We start from the raw sequence: 17,500 nt of genomic DNA on the forward strand, positions 1-17,500 counted from the left end.
AACCACGTCCGTGACCTCATCGACCTTTCCCATGAGCCTCCGGTGCAGGACTTCATCAGCGCCGTGCATCGCAACTCGGCCGCCTCCGGACTGTTCATACAGGCTATACAGTCACGCTGTGACAACCTCACTACTGTTAGTACACACACACACACACACACACACACACACACACACACACACACACACACACACACACACACACGCACACATACACACACACTCTCACATACACACACACGCATACATACACTCTCTCTCTCACACACACTGTAGACTAGAACAAACCTCTCTGCAGGACACACTCGTTTATTGCTCTGTTTATACAACGGGTGGGTCTAATCCTGAATGCTGATTGGTTAAAACCGCATTCCAGCCGGAGTCTATTCCACAAGTTACCAACCGGCTAAATCAGAGTAATTTAAAAGCCTATTTACTCTGACTGCTGCAATCCACTGTCTCATCAGCCCAGCCAGGCAATTTATAAACTTCATCTCCACTATAAAAAGCATCTAGACATCACATTCAGCAAAATTAAAAAATGTAAAATTAAAATGTGTAAATTATTGTTAGTAACGCGTTGTATAAAAGTGATAATGCTCCCTCTCTCTACGTCTCTCTACGTCTCTCTCTTTCTCTGTCTCTCTCTCCTGTCTCTCTTCTGCCTCTCTCCTCCGTCTCTCTACGTCTCTCTCTTTCTCTCTCTCTCTGTCTCTCTCTCCTGTCTCTCCTCTGCCTCTCTCCTCTGTCTCTCTCTCTCTCTCTTCTCTGTCTCTCCGCTCTCTGTCTCTCCTCTCTCTCTGTCTCTCCTCTCTGTCTCCCCCTCGCTCTCTCTCTCTTTCCCTCTCTCCCTCTCCCCTCTCTTTCTCCATCTCCCCCCCATAGCCCACCATGTTGAAGAAGACTCTCCAGTGTCTAGAAGGGATCCACCTGTCCCAGTCTGGTTCTCTGTTGATGCTCTACGTGGACAAACTACTGAACACTCCTTTCAGAGTCCTGGCTCGTATGGTTGATACTCTGGCCTGCAGGAGGGTGGAAATGCTGCTGGCTGAAACACTACAGGTAGATATGGAACAGTTTAGTCCAGCTGAACATGTTCTCTCTCTCTGTCCCTCTATAGAACAGTTTAGTCCAGCTGAACATGTTCTCTCTCTCTGTTCCTCTATAGAACAGTTTAGTCCATCTGAACATGTTCTCTCTCTCTGTTCCTCTATAGAACAGTTTAGTCCAGCTGAACATGTTCTCTCTCTCTGTTCCTCTATAGAACAGTATAGTCCAGCTGAACATGTTCTCTCTCTCTGTCCCTCTATAGAACAGTTTAGTCCAGCTGAACATGTTCTCTCTCTCTGTTCCTCTATAGAACAGTTTAGTCCAGCTGAACATGTTCTCTCTCTGTTCCTCTATAGAACAGTTTAGTCCAGCTGAACACGTTCTCTCTCTCTGTTCCTCTATAGAACAGTTTAGTCCAGCTGAACATGTTCTCTCTCTGTTCCTCTATAGAACAGTTTAGTCCAGCTGAACATGTTCTCTCTCTGTTCCTCTATAGAACAGTATAGTCCAGCTGAACATGTTCTCTCTCTCTCTCTCTGTTCCTCTATAGAACAGTATAGTCCAGCTGAACACGTTCTCTCTCTGTTCCTCTATAGAACAGTTTAGTCCAGCTGAACACGTTCTCTGTTCCTCTATAGAACAGTATAGTCCAGCTGAACATGTTCTCTCTCTCTGTTCCTCTATAGAACAGTTTAGTCCAGCTGAACATGTTCTCTCTCTGTTCCTCTATAGAACAGTTTAGTCCAGCTGAACATGTTCTCTCTCTGTTCCTCTATAGAACAGTTTAGTCCAGCTGAACATGTTCTCTCTCTCTGTTCCTCTATAGAACAGTTTAGTCCAGCTGAACATGTTCTCTCTCTCTGTTCCTCTATAGAACAGTTTAGTCCAGCTGAACATGTTCTCTCTCTGTTCCTCTATAGAACAGTTTAGTCCAGCTGAACACGTTCTCTCTCTCTGTTCCTCTATAGAACAGTTTAGTCCAGCTGAACATGTTCTCTCTCTGTTCCTCTATAGAACAGTTTAGTCCAGCTGAACATGTTCTCTCTCTGTTCCTCTATAGAACAGTATAGTCCAGCTGAACATGTTCTCTCTCTCTCTCTCTGTTCCTCTATAGAACAGTATAGTCCAGCTGAACACGTTCTCTCTCTGTTCCTCTATAGAACAGTTTAGTCCAGCTGAACACGTTCTCTGTTCCTCTATAGAACAGTATAGTCCAGCTGAACATGTTCTCTCTCTCTGTTCCTCTATAGAACAGTTTAGTCCAGCTGAACATGTTCTCTCTCTCTGTTCCTCTATAGAACAGTTTAGTCCAGCTGAACATGTTCTCTGTTCCTCTATAGAACAGTTTAGTCCAGCTGAACATGTTATCTCTCTCTGTTCCTCTATAGAACAGTTTAGTCCATCTGAACATGTTCTCTCTCTCTGTTCCTCTATAGAACAGTTTAGTCCAGCTGAACATGTTCTCTCTCTCTGTTCCTCTATAGAACAGTTTAGTCCAGCTGAACATGTTCTCTCTCTGTTCCTCTATAGAACAGTTTAGTCCAGCTGAACATGTTCTCTCTGTTCCTCTATAGAACAGTTTAGTCCATCTGAACATGTTCTCTGTTCCTCTATAGAACAGTTTAGTCCAGCTGAACATGTTCTCTCTCTGTTCCTCTATAGAACAGTTTAGTCCAGCTGAACATGTTCTCTGTTCCTCTATATAACAGTTTAGTCCAGCTGAACATGTTCTCTCTCTGTTCCTCTATAGAACAGTTTAGTCCAGCTGAACATGTTCTCTCTCTGTTCCTCTATAGAACAGTTTAGTCCAGCTGAACATGTTCTCTGTTCCTCTATAGAACAGTTTAGTCCAGCTGAACATGTTCTCTGTTCCTCTATAGAACAGTTTAGTCCAGCTGAACATGTTCTCTCTCTGTTCCTCTATAGAACAGTTTAGTCCAGCTGAACATGTTCTCTCTCTGTTCCTCTATAGAACAGTTTAGTCCAGCTGAACATGTTCTCTCTCTGTTCCTCTATATAACAGTTTAGTCCAGTTGAACATGTTCTCTCTCTGTTCCTCTATATAACAGTTTAGTCCAGTTGAACATGTTCTCTGTTCCTCTATAGAACAGTTTAGTCCAGCTGAACATGTTCTCTCTCTGTTCCTCTATAGAACAGTTTAGTCCAGCTGAACATGTTCTCTGTTCCTCTATAGAACAGTTTAGTCCAGCTGAACATGTTCTCTCTCTCTGTTCCTCTATAGAACAGTTTAGTCCAGCTGAACATGTTCTCTGTTCCTCTATAGAACAGTTTAGTCCATCTGAACATGTTCTCTCTCTCTGTTCCTCTATAGAACAGTATAGTCCAGCTGAACATGTTCTCTCTCTCTGTTCCTCTATAGAACAGTTTAGTCCAGCTGAACATGTTCTCTGTTCCTCTATAGAACAGTTTAGTCCAGCTGAACATGTTCTCTCTCTCTCTCTGTTCCTCTATAGAACAGTTTAGTCCATCTGAACATGTTCTCTCTCTCTGTTCCTCTATAGAACAGTTTAGTCCAGCTGAACATGTTCTCTGTTCCTCTATAGAACAGTTTAGTCCAGCTGAACATGTTCTCTCTCTCTCTCTGTTCCTCTATAGAACAGTTTAGTCCAGCTGAACATGTTCTCTCTCTCTCTCTCTGTTCCTCTATAGAACAGTTTAGTCCAGCTGAACATGTTCTCTCTGTTCCTCTATAGAACAGTTTAGTCCAGCTGAACATGTTCTCTCTCTGTTCCTCTATAGAACAGTTTAGTCCAGCTGAACATGTTCTCTGTTCCTCTATAGAACAGTTTAGTCCAGCTGAAGATGTTCTCTCTCTCTGTTCCTTTATAGAACAGTTTAGTCCAGCTGAACATGTTCTCTCTCTGTTCCTCTATAGAACAGTTTAGTCCAGCTGAACATGTTCTCTCTCTGTTCCTCTATAGAACAGTTTAGTCCAGCTGAACACGTTCTCTGTTCCTCTATAGAACAGTTTAGTCCAGCTGAACATGTTCTCTCTCTCTGTTCCTCTATAGAACAGTTTAGTCCAGCTGAACATGTTCTCTGTTCCTCTATAGAACAGTTTAGTCCATCTGAACATGTTCTCTCTCTGTTCCTCTATAGAACAGTTTAGTCCAGCTGAACATGTTCTCTGTTCCTCTATAGAACAGTTTAGTCCAGCTGAACATGTTCTCTCTCTGTTCCTCTATAGAACAGTTTAGTCCATCTGAACATGTTCTCTCTCTGTTCCTCTATAGAACAGTTTAGTCCAGCTGAACATGTTCTCTCTCTCTGTTCCTCTATAGAACAGTTTAGTCCATCTGAACATGTTCTCTCTCTGTTCCTCTATAGAACAGTTTAGTCCAGCTGAACATGTTCTCTGTTCCTCTATAGAACAGTTTAGTCCAGCTGAACATGTTCTCTCTCTCTGTTCCTCTATAGAACAGTTTAGTCCAGCTGAACATGTTCTCTCTCTCTGTCCCTCTATAGAACAGTTTAGTCCATCTGAACATGTTCTCTGTTCCTCTATAGAACAGTTTAGTCCAGCTGAACATGTTCTCTCTCTGTTCCTCTATAGAACAGTTTAGTCCAGCTGAACATGTTCTCTCTCTCTGTTCCTCTATAGAACAGTTTAGTCCATCTGAACATGTTCTCTCTCTGTTCCTCTATAGAACAGTTTAGTCCAGCTGAACATGTTCTCTGTTCCTCTATAGAACAGTTTAGTCCAGCTGAACATGTTCTCTCTCTCTGTTCCTCTATAGAACAGTTTAGTCCAGCTGAACATGTTCTCTCTCTCTGTCCCTCTATAGAACAGTTTAGTCCATCTGAACATGTTCTCTGTTCCTCTATAGAACAGTTTAGTCCAGCTGAACATGTTCTCTCTCTGTTCCTCTATAGAACAGTTTAGTCCAGCTGAACATGTTCTCTCTCTGTTCCTCTATAGAACAGTTTAGTCCAGCTGAACATGTTCTCTCTCTCTGTTCCTCTATAGAACAGTTTAGTCCATCTGAACATGTTCTCTCTCTCTGTTCCTCTATAGAACAGTTTAGTCCAGCTGCCTGTGGAGGAACTGGACAGAATCCAGGAATACCTTCAAATCAGTGGACTAGCTCAACGGTAACAATACTCCTCCCTCCCTCCTCTCCTCCTCTCCTCTCCTCTCCTCTCCCCTCTCCTCTCTCTTCTCCTCCTCTCCTCTCCTCTCCTCTCCTCTCCTCTCCTCTCCTCTCCTCTCCTCTCCTCTCCTCTCCTCTCCTCTCCTCTCCTCTCCTCTCCTCTCCTCTCCTCTCCTCTCCTCTCCTCTCTTCTCTTCTCTTCTCTTCTCTTTTCTCCTCCTCTCCTCTCCTCTCCTCTCCTCTCCTCTCCTCTCCTCTTTCATTCTATTCAAAGGTACATTATCTTCCTATGTTAAAGCTACACTACATGACCAAAAGTATGTGGACACTTCTCGTCGAACATCTCATTCCAAAACTATGGGCATTAATATGGAGTTGGTCCCCCTTTGCTGTTATAACAGCCTCCACTCTTCTGGGAAGACTTTCCACATTCTGCTGTATATATAGTGGATGAAGGGGTGTCTTGTATATATAGAGTATGAAGGGGTGTCCTGTATATATAGAGTATGAAGGGGTGTCCTGTATATATAGTGGATGAAGGGGTATCCTCTATATATAGTGGATGAAGGGGTGTCCACATACTGCTGTATATATAGTGGATGAAGGGGTGTCCTGTATATATAGTGTATGAAGGGGTGTCCTGTATATATAGAGTATGAAGGGGTGTCCTGTATATATAGTGTATGAAGGGGTGTCCTGTATATATAGTGTATGAAGGGGTGTCCTGTATATATAGTGTATGAAGGGGTGTCCACATACTGCTGTATATATAGTGGATGAAGGGGTGTCCTGTATATATAGTGGATGAAGGGGTGTCCTGTATATATAGTGTATGAAGGGGTGTCCTGTATATATAGAGTATGAAGGGGTGTCTTGTATATATAGTGGATGAAGGGGTGTCCTGTATATATAGTGGATGAAGGGGTGTCTTGTATATATAGTGGATGAAGGGGTGTCCTCATACTGCTGTATATATAGTGGATGAAGGGGTGTCCTGTATATATAGTGGATGAAGGGGTGTCCTGTATATATAGTGTATGAAGGGGTGTCCTGTATATATAGAGTATGAAGGGGTGTCTTGTATATATAGTGGATGAAGGGGTGTCCTGTATATATAGAGTATGAAGGGGTGTCCACATTCTGCTGTATATATAGTGGATGAAGGGGTATCCTCTATATATAGTGTATGAAGGGGTGTCCTGTATATATAGAGTATGAAGGGGTGTCCTGTATATATAGTGTATGAAGGGGTGTCCTGTATATATAGTGGATGAAGGGGTGTCCTGTATATATAGTGGATGAAGGGGTGTCTTGTATATATAGTGGATGAAGGGGTGTCCTGTATATATAGAGTATGAAGGGGTGTCCACATACTGCTGTATATATAGTGGATGAAGGGGTGTCCTGTAAATATAGAGTATGAAGGGGTGTCTTGTATATATAGTGGATGAAGGGGTGTCCTGTGTATATAGTGGATGAAGGGGTGTCCTGTATATATAGAGTATGAAGGGGTGTCTTGTATATATAGTGGATGAAGGGGTGTCCTGTATATATAGAGTATGAAGGGGTGTCCTGTATATATAGAGTATGAAGGGGTGTCCTGTGTATATAGAGTATGAAGGGGTGTCCTGTATATATAGAGTATGAAGGGGTGTCCTGTATATATAGATTATGAAGGGGTATCCTCTATATATAGTGTATGAAGGGGTGTCCTGTATATATAGTGGATGAAGGGGTGTCCTGTATATATAGTGTATGAAGGGGTGTCCTGTATATATAGAGTATGAAGGGGTGTCCTGTATATATAGAGTATGAAGGGGTGTCCTGTATATATAGAGTATGAAGGGGTGTCCTGTATATATAGAGTATGAAGGGGTGTCCTGTATATATAGAGTATGAAGGGGTGTCCTGTATATATAGTGGATGAAGGGGTGTCCTGTATATATAGAGTATGAAGGGGTGTCCTGTATATATAGAGTATGAAGGGGTGTCCTGTATATATAGAGTATGAAGGGGTGTCCACATACTGCTAAATATATAGTGGATGAAGGGGTGTCCTGTATATATAGTGGATGAAGGGGTGTCCACATACTGCTATATATATAGTGGATGAAGGGGTGTCCTGTATATATAGTGGATGAAGGGGTGTCCACATACTGCTATATATATAGTGGATGAAGGGGTGTCCTGTATATATAGTGGATGAAGGGGTGTCCTGTATATATAGTGGATGAAGGGGTGTCCTGTGTATATATAGTGGATGAAGGGGTGTCCACATTCTGCTGTATATATAGAGTATGAAGGGGTGTCCTGTATATATAGTGTATGAAGGGGTGTCCACATTCTGCTGTATATATAGAGTATGAAGGGGTGTCCTGTATATATAGAGTATGAAGGGGTGTCCACATTCTGCTGTATATATAGTGTATGAAGGGGTGTCCACATACTGCTATATATATATAGTGTATGAAGGGGTGTCCTCTATATATAGTGGATGAAGGGGTGTCCTGTATATATAGTGTATGAAGGGGTGTCCTGTATATATAGTGGATGAAGGGGTGTCCTGTATATATAGTGGATGAAGGGGTGTCCTGTGTATATATAGTGGATGAAGGGGTGTCCACATTCTGCTGTATATATAGAGTATGAAGGGGTGTCCTCTATATATAGTGTATGAAGGGGTGTCCTGTATATATAGAGTATGAAGGGGTGTCCTGTGTATATAGTGGATGAAGGGGTGTCCTGTATATATAGAGTATGAAGGGGTGTCCTGTATATATAGTGTATGAAGGGGTGTCCTGTATATATAGAGTATGAAGGGGTGTCCTGTATATATAGTGTATGAAGGGGTGTCCTGTATATATAGTGTATGAAGGGGTGTCCTGTATATATAGTGTATGAAGGGGTGTCCTCTATATATAGTGTATGAAGGGGTGTCCTGTATATATAGTGTATGAAGGGGTGTCCTGTATATATAGTGTATGAAGGGGTGTCCTGTATATATAGTGTATGAAGGGGTGTCCTGTATATATAGTGTATGAAGGGGTGTCCTGTATATATAGTGTATGAAGGGGTGTCCTGTATATATAGTGGATGAAGGGGTGTCCTGTATATATAGTGTATGAAGGGGTGTCCTGTATATATAGTGTATGAAGGGGTGTCCTGTATATATAGTGGATGAAGGGGTGTCCTGTATATATAGTGTATGAAGGGGTGTCCTGTATATATAGTGGATGAAGGGGTGTACTGTATATATAGTGTATGAAGGGGTGTCCTGTATATATAGTGTATGAAGGGGTGTCCTGTATATATAGTGGATGAAGGGGTGTCCTGTATATATAGTGTATGAAGGGGTGTCCTGTATATATAGTGGATGAAGGGGTGTCCTGTGTATATAGTGGATGAAGGGGTGTCCTGTATATATAGTGGATGAAGGGGTGTCCTGTATATATAGTGTATGAAGGGGTGTCCTGTATATATAGTGGATGAAGGGGTGTCCTGTGTATATAGAGTATGAAGGGGTGTCCTCATACTGCTGTATATATAGTGGATGAAGGGGTGTCCTGTATATATAGAGTATGAAGGGGTGTCCTGTATATATAGAGTATGAAGGGGTGTCCTCATACTGCTGTATATATAGTGGATGAAGGGGTGTCCTGTATATATAGTGTATGAAGGGGTGTCCTGTATATATAGTGTATGAAGGGGTGTCCTGTATATATAGTGTATGAAGGGGTGTCCTGTATATATAGTGGATGAAGGGGTGTCCTGTGTATATAGTGTATGAAGGGGTGTCCTGTATATATAGTGTATGAAGGGGTGTCCTGTATATATAGAGTATGAAGGGGTGTCCACATTCTGCTGTATATATAGTGTATGAAGGGGTGTCCTGTATATATAGTGTATGAAGGGGTGTCCACATTCTGCTGTGTTCATCTGTCATTATATCCTTTTCCCAAGCTACTTTCCTAATGATATTTTTACCACAAAATGCTGGTGATGTTGTGTGATGTCATTTCCTGCCTCTTGTTGCTAGGCACCAGAGGTTCTACTCCCTGCTGGACAGGTTCCGAGCCTCCGTTGCCGAGGACACCAGCAGCCCCTCCCCTCCTGTGACATCACACCCCCTGGATGGGGAACCGCCACCTGCCCCTGAACTAGTCAAGGCTGACAAGGTGTGTGTATGTCACAGGAAATGTCACTAACTGTGTGTGTGTGTGTGTGTGTGTGTATTGTACTAACTGTGTGTGTGTGTCTTGTTCCAGGAGTGGTATGTTGCCTTGGTGATGTCCCAGTGCTGTCTCCGTGGTGACGGGTCGTTCCTGGAGACAACGGAACTCCTGACCAAACTACCTCCTGACGACCTCTCTACCATCATGAGTTGCAAGGTAACACACACACGCTCACGCACACACACACACACGCTCACACACACACTCACACACACTGACCTCTCTCTCTCCACCAGGACTTCAACCTGTCTCTCCTCTGTCCGTGTCTGAGTCTGGGGGTTCAGAGGTTAACCCGGGGTCAGGGGTCGTTGCTATTGGAGACGGCCCTGGCCGTGACGCTGGATCATCTGAGCGGGGTCACACAGCTACTTCCTGTTCCACACCGTTCCTTCCTGCCGCCGGCCAAACCTGACCCGGCCGAACCCTACTGGGACAACTTGGCTATCGTCTATGGTAAGAGTAACTCAAAAGGTTGTTGGTTCGAATCCTGAGCTGCGCTGAAAAATGGGAGGATCTGGCGACTAAAAGCCTTTCTGTTCGTCAGACTGAGTTTTTTAGACCTGGCCAGATTGTTCCATTCTGCCATTTAGCTGGCGAGGTCACGTCAGCCAACTACCAGCACAGGCAGCGTACGCCTCCCCCTGTCAATTATTATGTTGTTCTCTAGGTGGAGCAGGGCTCTACCCGCTCTATGTAGAGCTGTCTCAGTATCTGCTGTGTGTGTATTCTAGGTGGAGCAGGGCTCTACCCGCTCTATGTAGAGCTGTCTCAGTATCTGCTGTGTGTTTATTCTAGGTGATGCAGGGCTCTACCCGCTTTATGTAGAGCTGTCTCAGTATCTGCTGTGTGTTTATTCTAGGTGATGCAGGGCTCTACCCGCTTTATGTAGAGCTGTCTCAGTATCTGCTGTGTGTGTATTCTAGGTGGAGCAGGGCTCTACCCGCTCTATGTAGAGCTGTCTCAGTATCTGCTGTGTGTGTATTCTAGGTGGAGCAGGGCTCTACCCGCTCTATGTAGAGCTGTCTCAGTATCTGCTGTGTGTTTATTCTAGGTGATGCAGGGCTCTACCCGCTTTATGTAGAGCTGTCTCAGTATCTGCTGTGTGTTTATTCTAGGTGAGGCAGGGCTCTACCCGCTCTATGTAGAGCTGTCTCAGTATCTGCTGTGTGTGTATTCTAGGTGAGGCTGGACTCTACCCGCGGGTGAGGTCTCAGTATCTGCTGTGTGTGTATTCTAGGTGAGGCTGGACTCTACCCGCGGGTGAGGTCTCAGTATCTGCTGTGTGTGTATTCTAGGTGAGGCTGGACTCTACCCGCGGGTGATGTCTCAGTATCTGCTGTGTGTGTATTCTAGGTGAGGCTGGACTCTACCCGCGGGTGATGTCTCTGTGTAGAGCGCTGTCTCAGTATCTGCTGTGTGTGGGTCAGCTTCCTTCCCCTCTGCAAATCCCTGAAGACAAACAACATCTCATCACCACCTTCACCACCATGGCTACCGAGGTAAGAAGCGTATAATCCCTGACCTCTAACCCTTGACCCTATCCCTGGCCAATTTTTTGTAAAACATGTTATATATTTTAAAAATTAATTTTAGGGAAACGTTTCAATGTATAAACCACTATAACCAGATATAGAGTATGTAGAAGAGATAATGGACCAGATGTAGAGCATGTAGAAGAGATAATGGACCAGATATAGATAATGTAGAAGAGATAATGGACCAGATATATAGTATGTAGAAGAGATAATGGACCAGATATAGAGTATGTAGAAGAGATAATGGACCAGATATAGAGTAGATAATGGACCAGATATAGAGTATGCAGAAGAGATAATGGACCAGATATAGAGTATGTAGAAGAGATAATGGACCAGATATAGAGTAGATAATATACCATATATAGAGTATGCAGAAGAGATAATGGGCCAGATATAGATCATGTAGAAGAGATAATGGACCAGATATAGAGTATGTAGAAGAGATAATGGACCAGATATAGAGTATGCAGAAGAGATAATGGACCAGATATAGAGTATGTAGAGGAGATAATGGACCAGATATAGAGCATGCAGAAGAGATAATGGACCAGATGTAGAGTATGTAGAAGAGATAATGGACCAGATATAGAGTATGTAGAAGAGATAATGGACCAGATATAGAGTATGCAGAAGAGATAATGGACCAGATATAGAGCATGTAGAAGAGATAATGGACCAGATATATAGTAGATAATGGACCAGATATAGAGCATGTAGAAGAGATAATGGACCAGATATAGATCATGTAGAAGAGATAATGGACCAGATATAGAGTATGTAGAAGAGATAATAGACCAGATATAGAGTATGTAGAATAGATAATGGACCAGCTATAGAGTAGATAATGGACCATATATAGAGCATGTAGAAGAGATAATGGACCATATATAGAGTAGATAATGGACCAGATATAGAGTAGATAATGGACCAGATATAGAGCATGTAGAAGAGATAATGGACCAGATATAGAGAAGATCATGGACCAGATATAGAGTATGCAGAAGAGATAATGGACCATATATAGAGCATGTAGAAGAGATAATGGACCAGATATAGAGTATGTAGAAGAGATAATGGACCAGATATAGAGCATGTAGAAGAGATAATGGACCAGATATAGAGAAGATCATGGACCAGATATAGAGTATGCAGAAGAGATAATGGACCAGATATAGAGCATGTAGAAGAGATAATGGACCAGATATAGAGTATGTAGAAGAGATAATGGACCAGATATAGAGTATGTAGAAGAGATAATGGACCAGATGTAGAATATGTGGAAGAGATAATGGACCAGATATAGAGCATGTAGAAGAGATAATGGACCAGATATAGAGTATGTAGAAGAGATAATGGACTTTATGTATTTGGTAATAATATTATCTTTGAGAAATAAAAATCACCTAAATTAAAGTTGAGAACTGAAAGTCCCCCCCAAAACGGTGAATTTTGCGTTCTGGATTTAACTGTTATGTTTGAGCTGAAAGACACAGCATCAGCCATGACAACATGCACATCATCCATGACAACATGCACATCAGCCATGACATCAGTCATGACAGCATGCACATCAGATATGACAACATGCACATCAGCCATGACAGCATGCACATCGGCCATAACAACATGCACATTGACCATGACAACATGCACATCAGCCATGACAACATGCACATCGGCCATGACAACATGCACATCGGTCATGACAACATGCACATCAGCCATGACAACATGCACATCGGTCATGACAACATGCACATCGGCCATGACAACATGCACATCGGCCATGACAACATGCACATCGGCCATGACAACATGCACATCGGCCATGACAACATGCACATCGGCCATGACAACATGCACATCGGCCATGACAACATGCACATCAGCCATGACAACATGCACATCAGCCATGACAACATGCACATCAGCCATGACAACATGCACATCAGCCATGACAACATGCACAGCAGCCATGACAACATGCACAGCAGCCATGACAAGATGCACAGCAGCCATGACAACATGCGCAGCAGCCATGACAACATGCGCATCAGCCATGACAACATGCACGTCAGCCATGACAACATGCACATCAGTCATGACAGCATGCCCATCAGCCATGACAACATGCACATCAGCCATGACAACATGCACATCAGCCAGCCATGACAGCATGCCCATCAGCCATGACAACATGCACATCGGCCATGACAGCATGCCCATCAGCCATGACAACATGCACATCGGCCATGACAGCATGCCCATCAGCCATGACAACATGCACATCATCGACCAAAAGTAGCTTTTAAAACGCCACCATTTTCTCTCATCTCCATGGAGACGTTTCTAGAATTGCAGGAAATTCGCTTAAAACTTTGAACATTTCTCTACACCGCCAAGATGAGGGCGGGGCCTCTCGCCCACCACCTAAGCCCCGTTTTCATCCAGAATAAACCCTGCTTCATGGTGTTTCTCTCTCTCTCTCTCTAGTTGGTGGTCTGGCGTGTTCTCCAGGACAGTGTTCCTCTGAGTGTTGACCTGCAGGGGGCTCTGTCCTGTCTGTGTCTGGCCCTGCAACAACCCTGTGTCTGGAACACACTGTCTACAGCCCCGTACAAAACACACACCTGTTCTATCATACACTGTCTACGACTCATCATCACTGCAGGTTAGTGTGTGAAGGAGAGAGGGAATGAACCTGGCCACAATTAGTGGATTTGCATGTGGTGTGACCGTGACTAAACCTCAATTATAAACTGGATGGTTTGAGCCCTGAATGTTGATTGGCTGACAGCCGTGGTATATCACGGGTATGATAAAACATGTGTTTTTACTGCTCTAATTACGTTGGTAACCAGTTTATTATAGCAATAAGACACCTCGGGGGGTTAGTAGGACAGTATCTTGCCAGTATACCACAGTTAACGGCTGTATCCAGGCACTCCGTGTTGTGTGGTGCTTAAGAACAGCCCTTAGCCGTGGTATATTGGCCATATACCACACCCCCTCTGGCCTTATTGCCTAAATGACTTCTAGGTTTTTCCTCTACTGCCAATGGTTTATTACACATCCAAATAAAGTGTTAAACTCTCTCTCCTCTACCTCTACCTCTCTCTCCTCTACCTCTACCTTTACCTCTCTCCTCTACCTCTCTCCTCTACCTTTACCTCTCTCTCCTCTACCTCTACCTTTACCTCTCTCTCCTCTACCTCTCTCCTCCCTCTCTCTCTCTTCTCCCTCTCTCTCTCCTCTACCTCTCCCTCTCCTCTACCTCTCTCTCTCTCCTCTACCTCTCTCCTCCCTCTCTCTTTCTCCTCTCTCTCCTCTCCTTTCCCCCTCTCTCTCTCTCTCCTCCCTCTCTCTCCTCTACCTCTCTCCTCTCCTTTCCCTCTCTCTCTCTCTCTCCTCCCGCTCTCTCTCCTCTACCGCTGCCTCCCTTTGCCTCTCTCTCTCCTCTCCCTCCCTTTCCCTCTCTCTTTCCTCTCTTTTACCTCTCTCTCTTTCTCTCCTTTCCCTCCCTTTCTCTCTCCCTCTCTCTCTCCTCTCCTTCCCTCTCTCTCTATCTCTCCTCTCCTCTCTTCTCCTCTCCCTCTCTCCCCTCTAATTTCCCTATCTTCTCTCTCCTCTCCTCTCCTCTCCTCTCCTCTCCTCTCCTCTCCTCTCCTCTCCTCTCCTCTCCTCTCCTCTCCTCTCCTCTCCTCTCCTCTCCTCCTCTCCTCCCCTCTCTAGTGGCAGTAGGTCCAGGTGACCATCTGTTACATCCAGGGAGGAAGAGAACCACCGGTTCAGATGGTGACTCAGACCAGGTCCACTCTCCAAACACTGACAGTAAGTGATATGGTTGTTGTTGTGTTTCCATTATCATTTTAGTCCGTCACTCTCAGTGAGTTAGATCATGCTTCATCATTGTCAAATCTTCTGACTAGTGGCTACTAATACAGTCTGTTAGCTTGCTATGTTTTAATGTGCATTAGATGTGTTAAGTGTTATCTCTCTCTAATGTGTTATCTCTAATGTGTTATCTCTAATGTGTTATCTCTAATGTGTTATCTATAATGTGTTATCTCTGTGTTATCTCTGTTATCTCTGTGTTATCTCTGTTATCTCTGTGTTATCTCTAATGTGGTATCTCTGTGTTATCTCTGTGTTATCTCTAATGTGGTATCTCTGTGTTATCTCTGTGTTATCTCTAATGTGGTATCTCTGTGTTATCTATAATGTGTTATCTATAATGTGTTATCTATAATGTGTTATTTATAATGTGTTATCTATAATGTGTTATCTATGTGTTATCTATAATGTGTTATCTCTGTGTTATCTATAATGTGTTATCCGTGTGTTATTCATGTGTTATCTCTGTTATCTCTGTGTTATCTATAATGTGTTATCTATAATGTGTTATATATAATGCGTTATCTCTAATGTGGTATCTCTGTGTTATCTCCAATGTGTTATATCTGTGTTATCTCTGTGGTATCTCTAATGTGTTATCTCTGTGTTATCTCTAATGTGTTATCTCTAATGTGTTATCTCTGTGTTATCCCTAATGTGTTATCTCTGTGCTATCTCTGTGCTATCTATAATGTGTTATCTATAATGTGTTATCTATAATGTGTTATCTCTAATGTGTTATATTTAATGTGTTATATTTAATGTGTTATCTCGAATGTGTGTGTTCCAGACGTGTGTGAGCGACGGTCGTGTGAGATCATGGCTGAGCTGGTGGAAGGTCTCCAGAGCGTTCTGTCTCTGGGTCACCATAGAAACAGCGGAATCCCAGCCTTCCTCACGCCGATGCTCCGAAACATCATCATCAGTCTGTCCAGACTACCGCTGGTCAACAGCTACACTAGAGTACCCCCCCTGGTCAGTCACTGGTCAACAGCTACACTAGAGTACCCCCCCCCCCCCCCCTGGTCAGTCACTGGTCAACAGCTACACTAGAGTCCCCCCCCTGGTCAGTCACTGGTCAACAGCTACACTAGAGTACCCCCCCTGGTCAGTCACTGGTCAACATCTACACTAGAGTACCCCCCCTGGTCAGTCACTGGTCAACAGCTACACTAGAGTACCCCCCCTGGTCAGTCACTGGTCAACAGCTACACTAGAGTACCCCCCCTGGTCAGTCACTGGTCAACAGCTACACTAGAGTACCCCCCCTGGTCAGTCACTGGTCAACAGCTACACTAGAGTACCCCCCCTGGTCAGTCACTGGTCAACAGCTACACTAGAGTACCCCCCCTGGTCAGTCACTGGTCAACAGCTACACTAGAGTACCCCCCCTGGTCAGTCACTGGTCAACAGCTACACTAGAGTACCCCCCTGGTCAGTCACTGGTCAACAGCTACACTAGAGTCCCCCCCCCCCCCCTGGTCAGTCACTGGTCAACAGCTACACTAGAGCCCCCCCCCCCCCCCCCCCCCGGTCAGTCACTGGTCAACAGCTACACTAGAGTACCCCCCCCCCCCCCCCCCCTGGTCAGTCACTGGTCAACAGCTACACTAGAGTCCGTCCGTCCCCCCCCTGGTCAGTCACTGGTCAACAGCTACACTTGAGTACCCCCCCCCCCCCCCCCCCTGGTCAGTCACTGGTCAACAGCTACAATAGAGCCCCCCCCTGGTCAGTCACTGGTCAACAGCTACACTAGAGCCCCCCCCCTGGTCAGTCACTGGTCAACAGCTACACTAGAGTACCCCCCCTGGTCAGTCACTGGTCAACAGCTACACTAGAGCCCCCCCCTGGTCAGTCACTGGTCAACAGCTACACTAGAGTCCCCCCCTGGTCAGTCACTGGTCAACAGCTACACTAGAGTACCCCCCCTGGTCAGTCACTGGTCAACAGCTACACTAGAGCCCCCCCCTGGTCAGTCACTGGTCAACAGCTACACTAGAGCCCCCCCCTGGTCAGTCACTGGTCAACAGCTACACTAGAGTCCCCCCCCTGGTCAGTCACTGGTCAACAGCTACACTAGAGTACCCCCCCTGGTCAGTCACTGGTCAACAGCTACACTAGAGTACCCCCCCTGGTCAGTCACTGGTCAACAGCTACAATAGAGCCCCCCCCTGGTCAGTCACTGGTCAACAGCTACACTAGAGTACCCCCCCTGGTCAGTCACTGGTCAACAGCTACAATAGAGCCCCCCCCTGGTCAGTCACTGGTCAACAGCTACACTAGAGTCCCCCCCCCACCCCCTGGTCAGTCACTGGTCAACAGCTACACTAGAGTACCGTCCCCCGTCCCCCCCTGGTCAGTCACTGGTCAACGGCTACACTAGAGTCCCCCCCCCTGGTCAGTCACTGGTTAACAGCTACACTAGAGTCCCCCCCCCCCCCCCTGGTCAGTCACTGGTTAACAGCTACACTAGAGTCCCCCCCTGGTCAGTCACTGGTCAACAGCTACACTAGAGCCCTCCTCCCCTGTAACGTGTCTGTGTGTAACCTCTAGGTGTGGAAGCTGGGCTGGTCCCCTGTAACGTGTCTGTGTGTAACCTCTCTAGGTGTGGAAGCTGGGCTGGTCCCCTGTAACGTGTCTGTGTGTCACCTCTAGGTGTGGAAGCTGGGCTGGT

At 44.9% G+C, this 17,500-nt stretch overlaps 1 protein-coding gene across 3 annotated transcripts in view; it reads left to right on the top strand.

The window, feature by feature from the left end:
• The window catches only part of LOC110516172 (huntingtin), a 130,719-nt gene that overhangs the window by 83,428 nt on the left and 29,791 nt on the right, over positions 1-17,500 (top strand). For all 3 annotated transcript variants that reach the window (XM_036934297.1, XM_036934295.1, XM_036934296.1), the window contains 10 exons: positions 1-135; positions 886-1,062; positions 5,087-5,163; positions 9,199-9,337; positions 9,428-9,550; positions 9,631-9,847; positions 10,748-10,893; positions 13,426-13,603; positions 14,665-14,763; positions 15,617-15,801. The exon at positions 1-135 is cut by the window's left edge and continues 45 nt beyond it. In XM_036934297.1, the coding sequence (XP_036790192.1) occupies positions 1-135; positions 886-1,062; positions 5,087-5,163; positions 9,199-9,337; positions 9,428-9,550; positions 9,631-9,847; positions 10,748-10,893; positions 13,426-13,603; positions 14,665-14,763; positions 15,617-15,801 (1,476 nt within the window). The remainder of the gene's footprint in view (positions 136-885; positions 1,063-5,086; positions 5,164-9,198; positions 9,338-9,427; positions 9,551-9,630; positions 9,848-10,747; positions 10,894-13,425; positions 13,604-14,664; positions 14,764-15,616; positions 15,802-17,500) is intronic.

Source organism: Oncorhynchus mykiss, chromosome 10 (genome assembly GCF_013265735.2).
Source record: "Oncorhynchus mykiss isolate Arlee chromosome 10, USDA_OmykA_1.1, whole genome shotgun sequence".
NCBI classification, from domain to species: domain Eukaryota; kingdom Metazoa; phylum Chordata; class Actinopteri; order Salmoniformes; family Salmonidae; genus Oncorhynchus; species Oncorhynchus mykiss.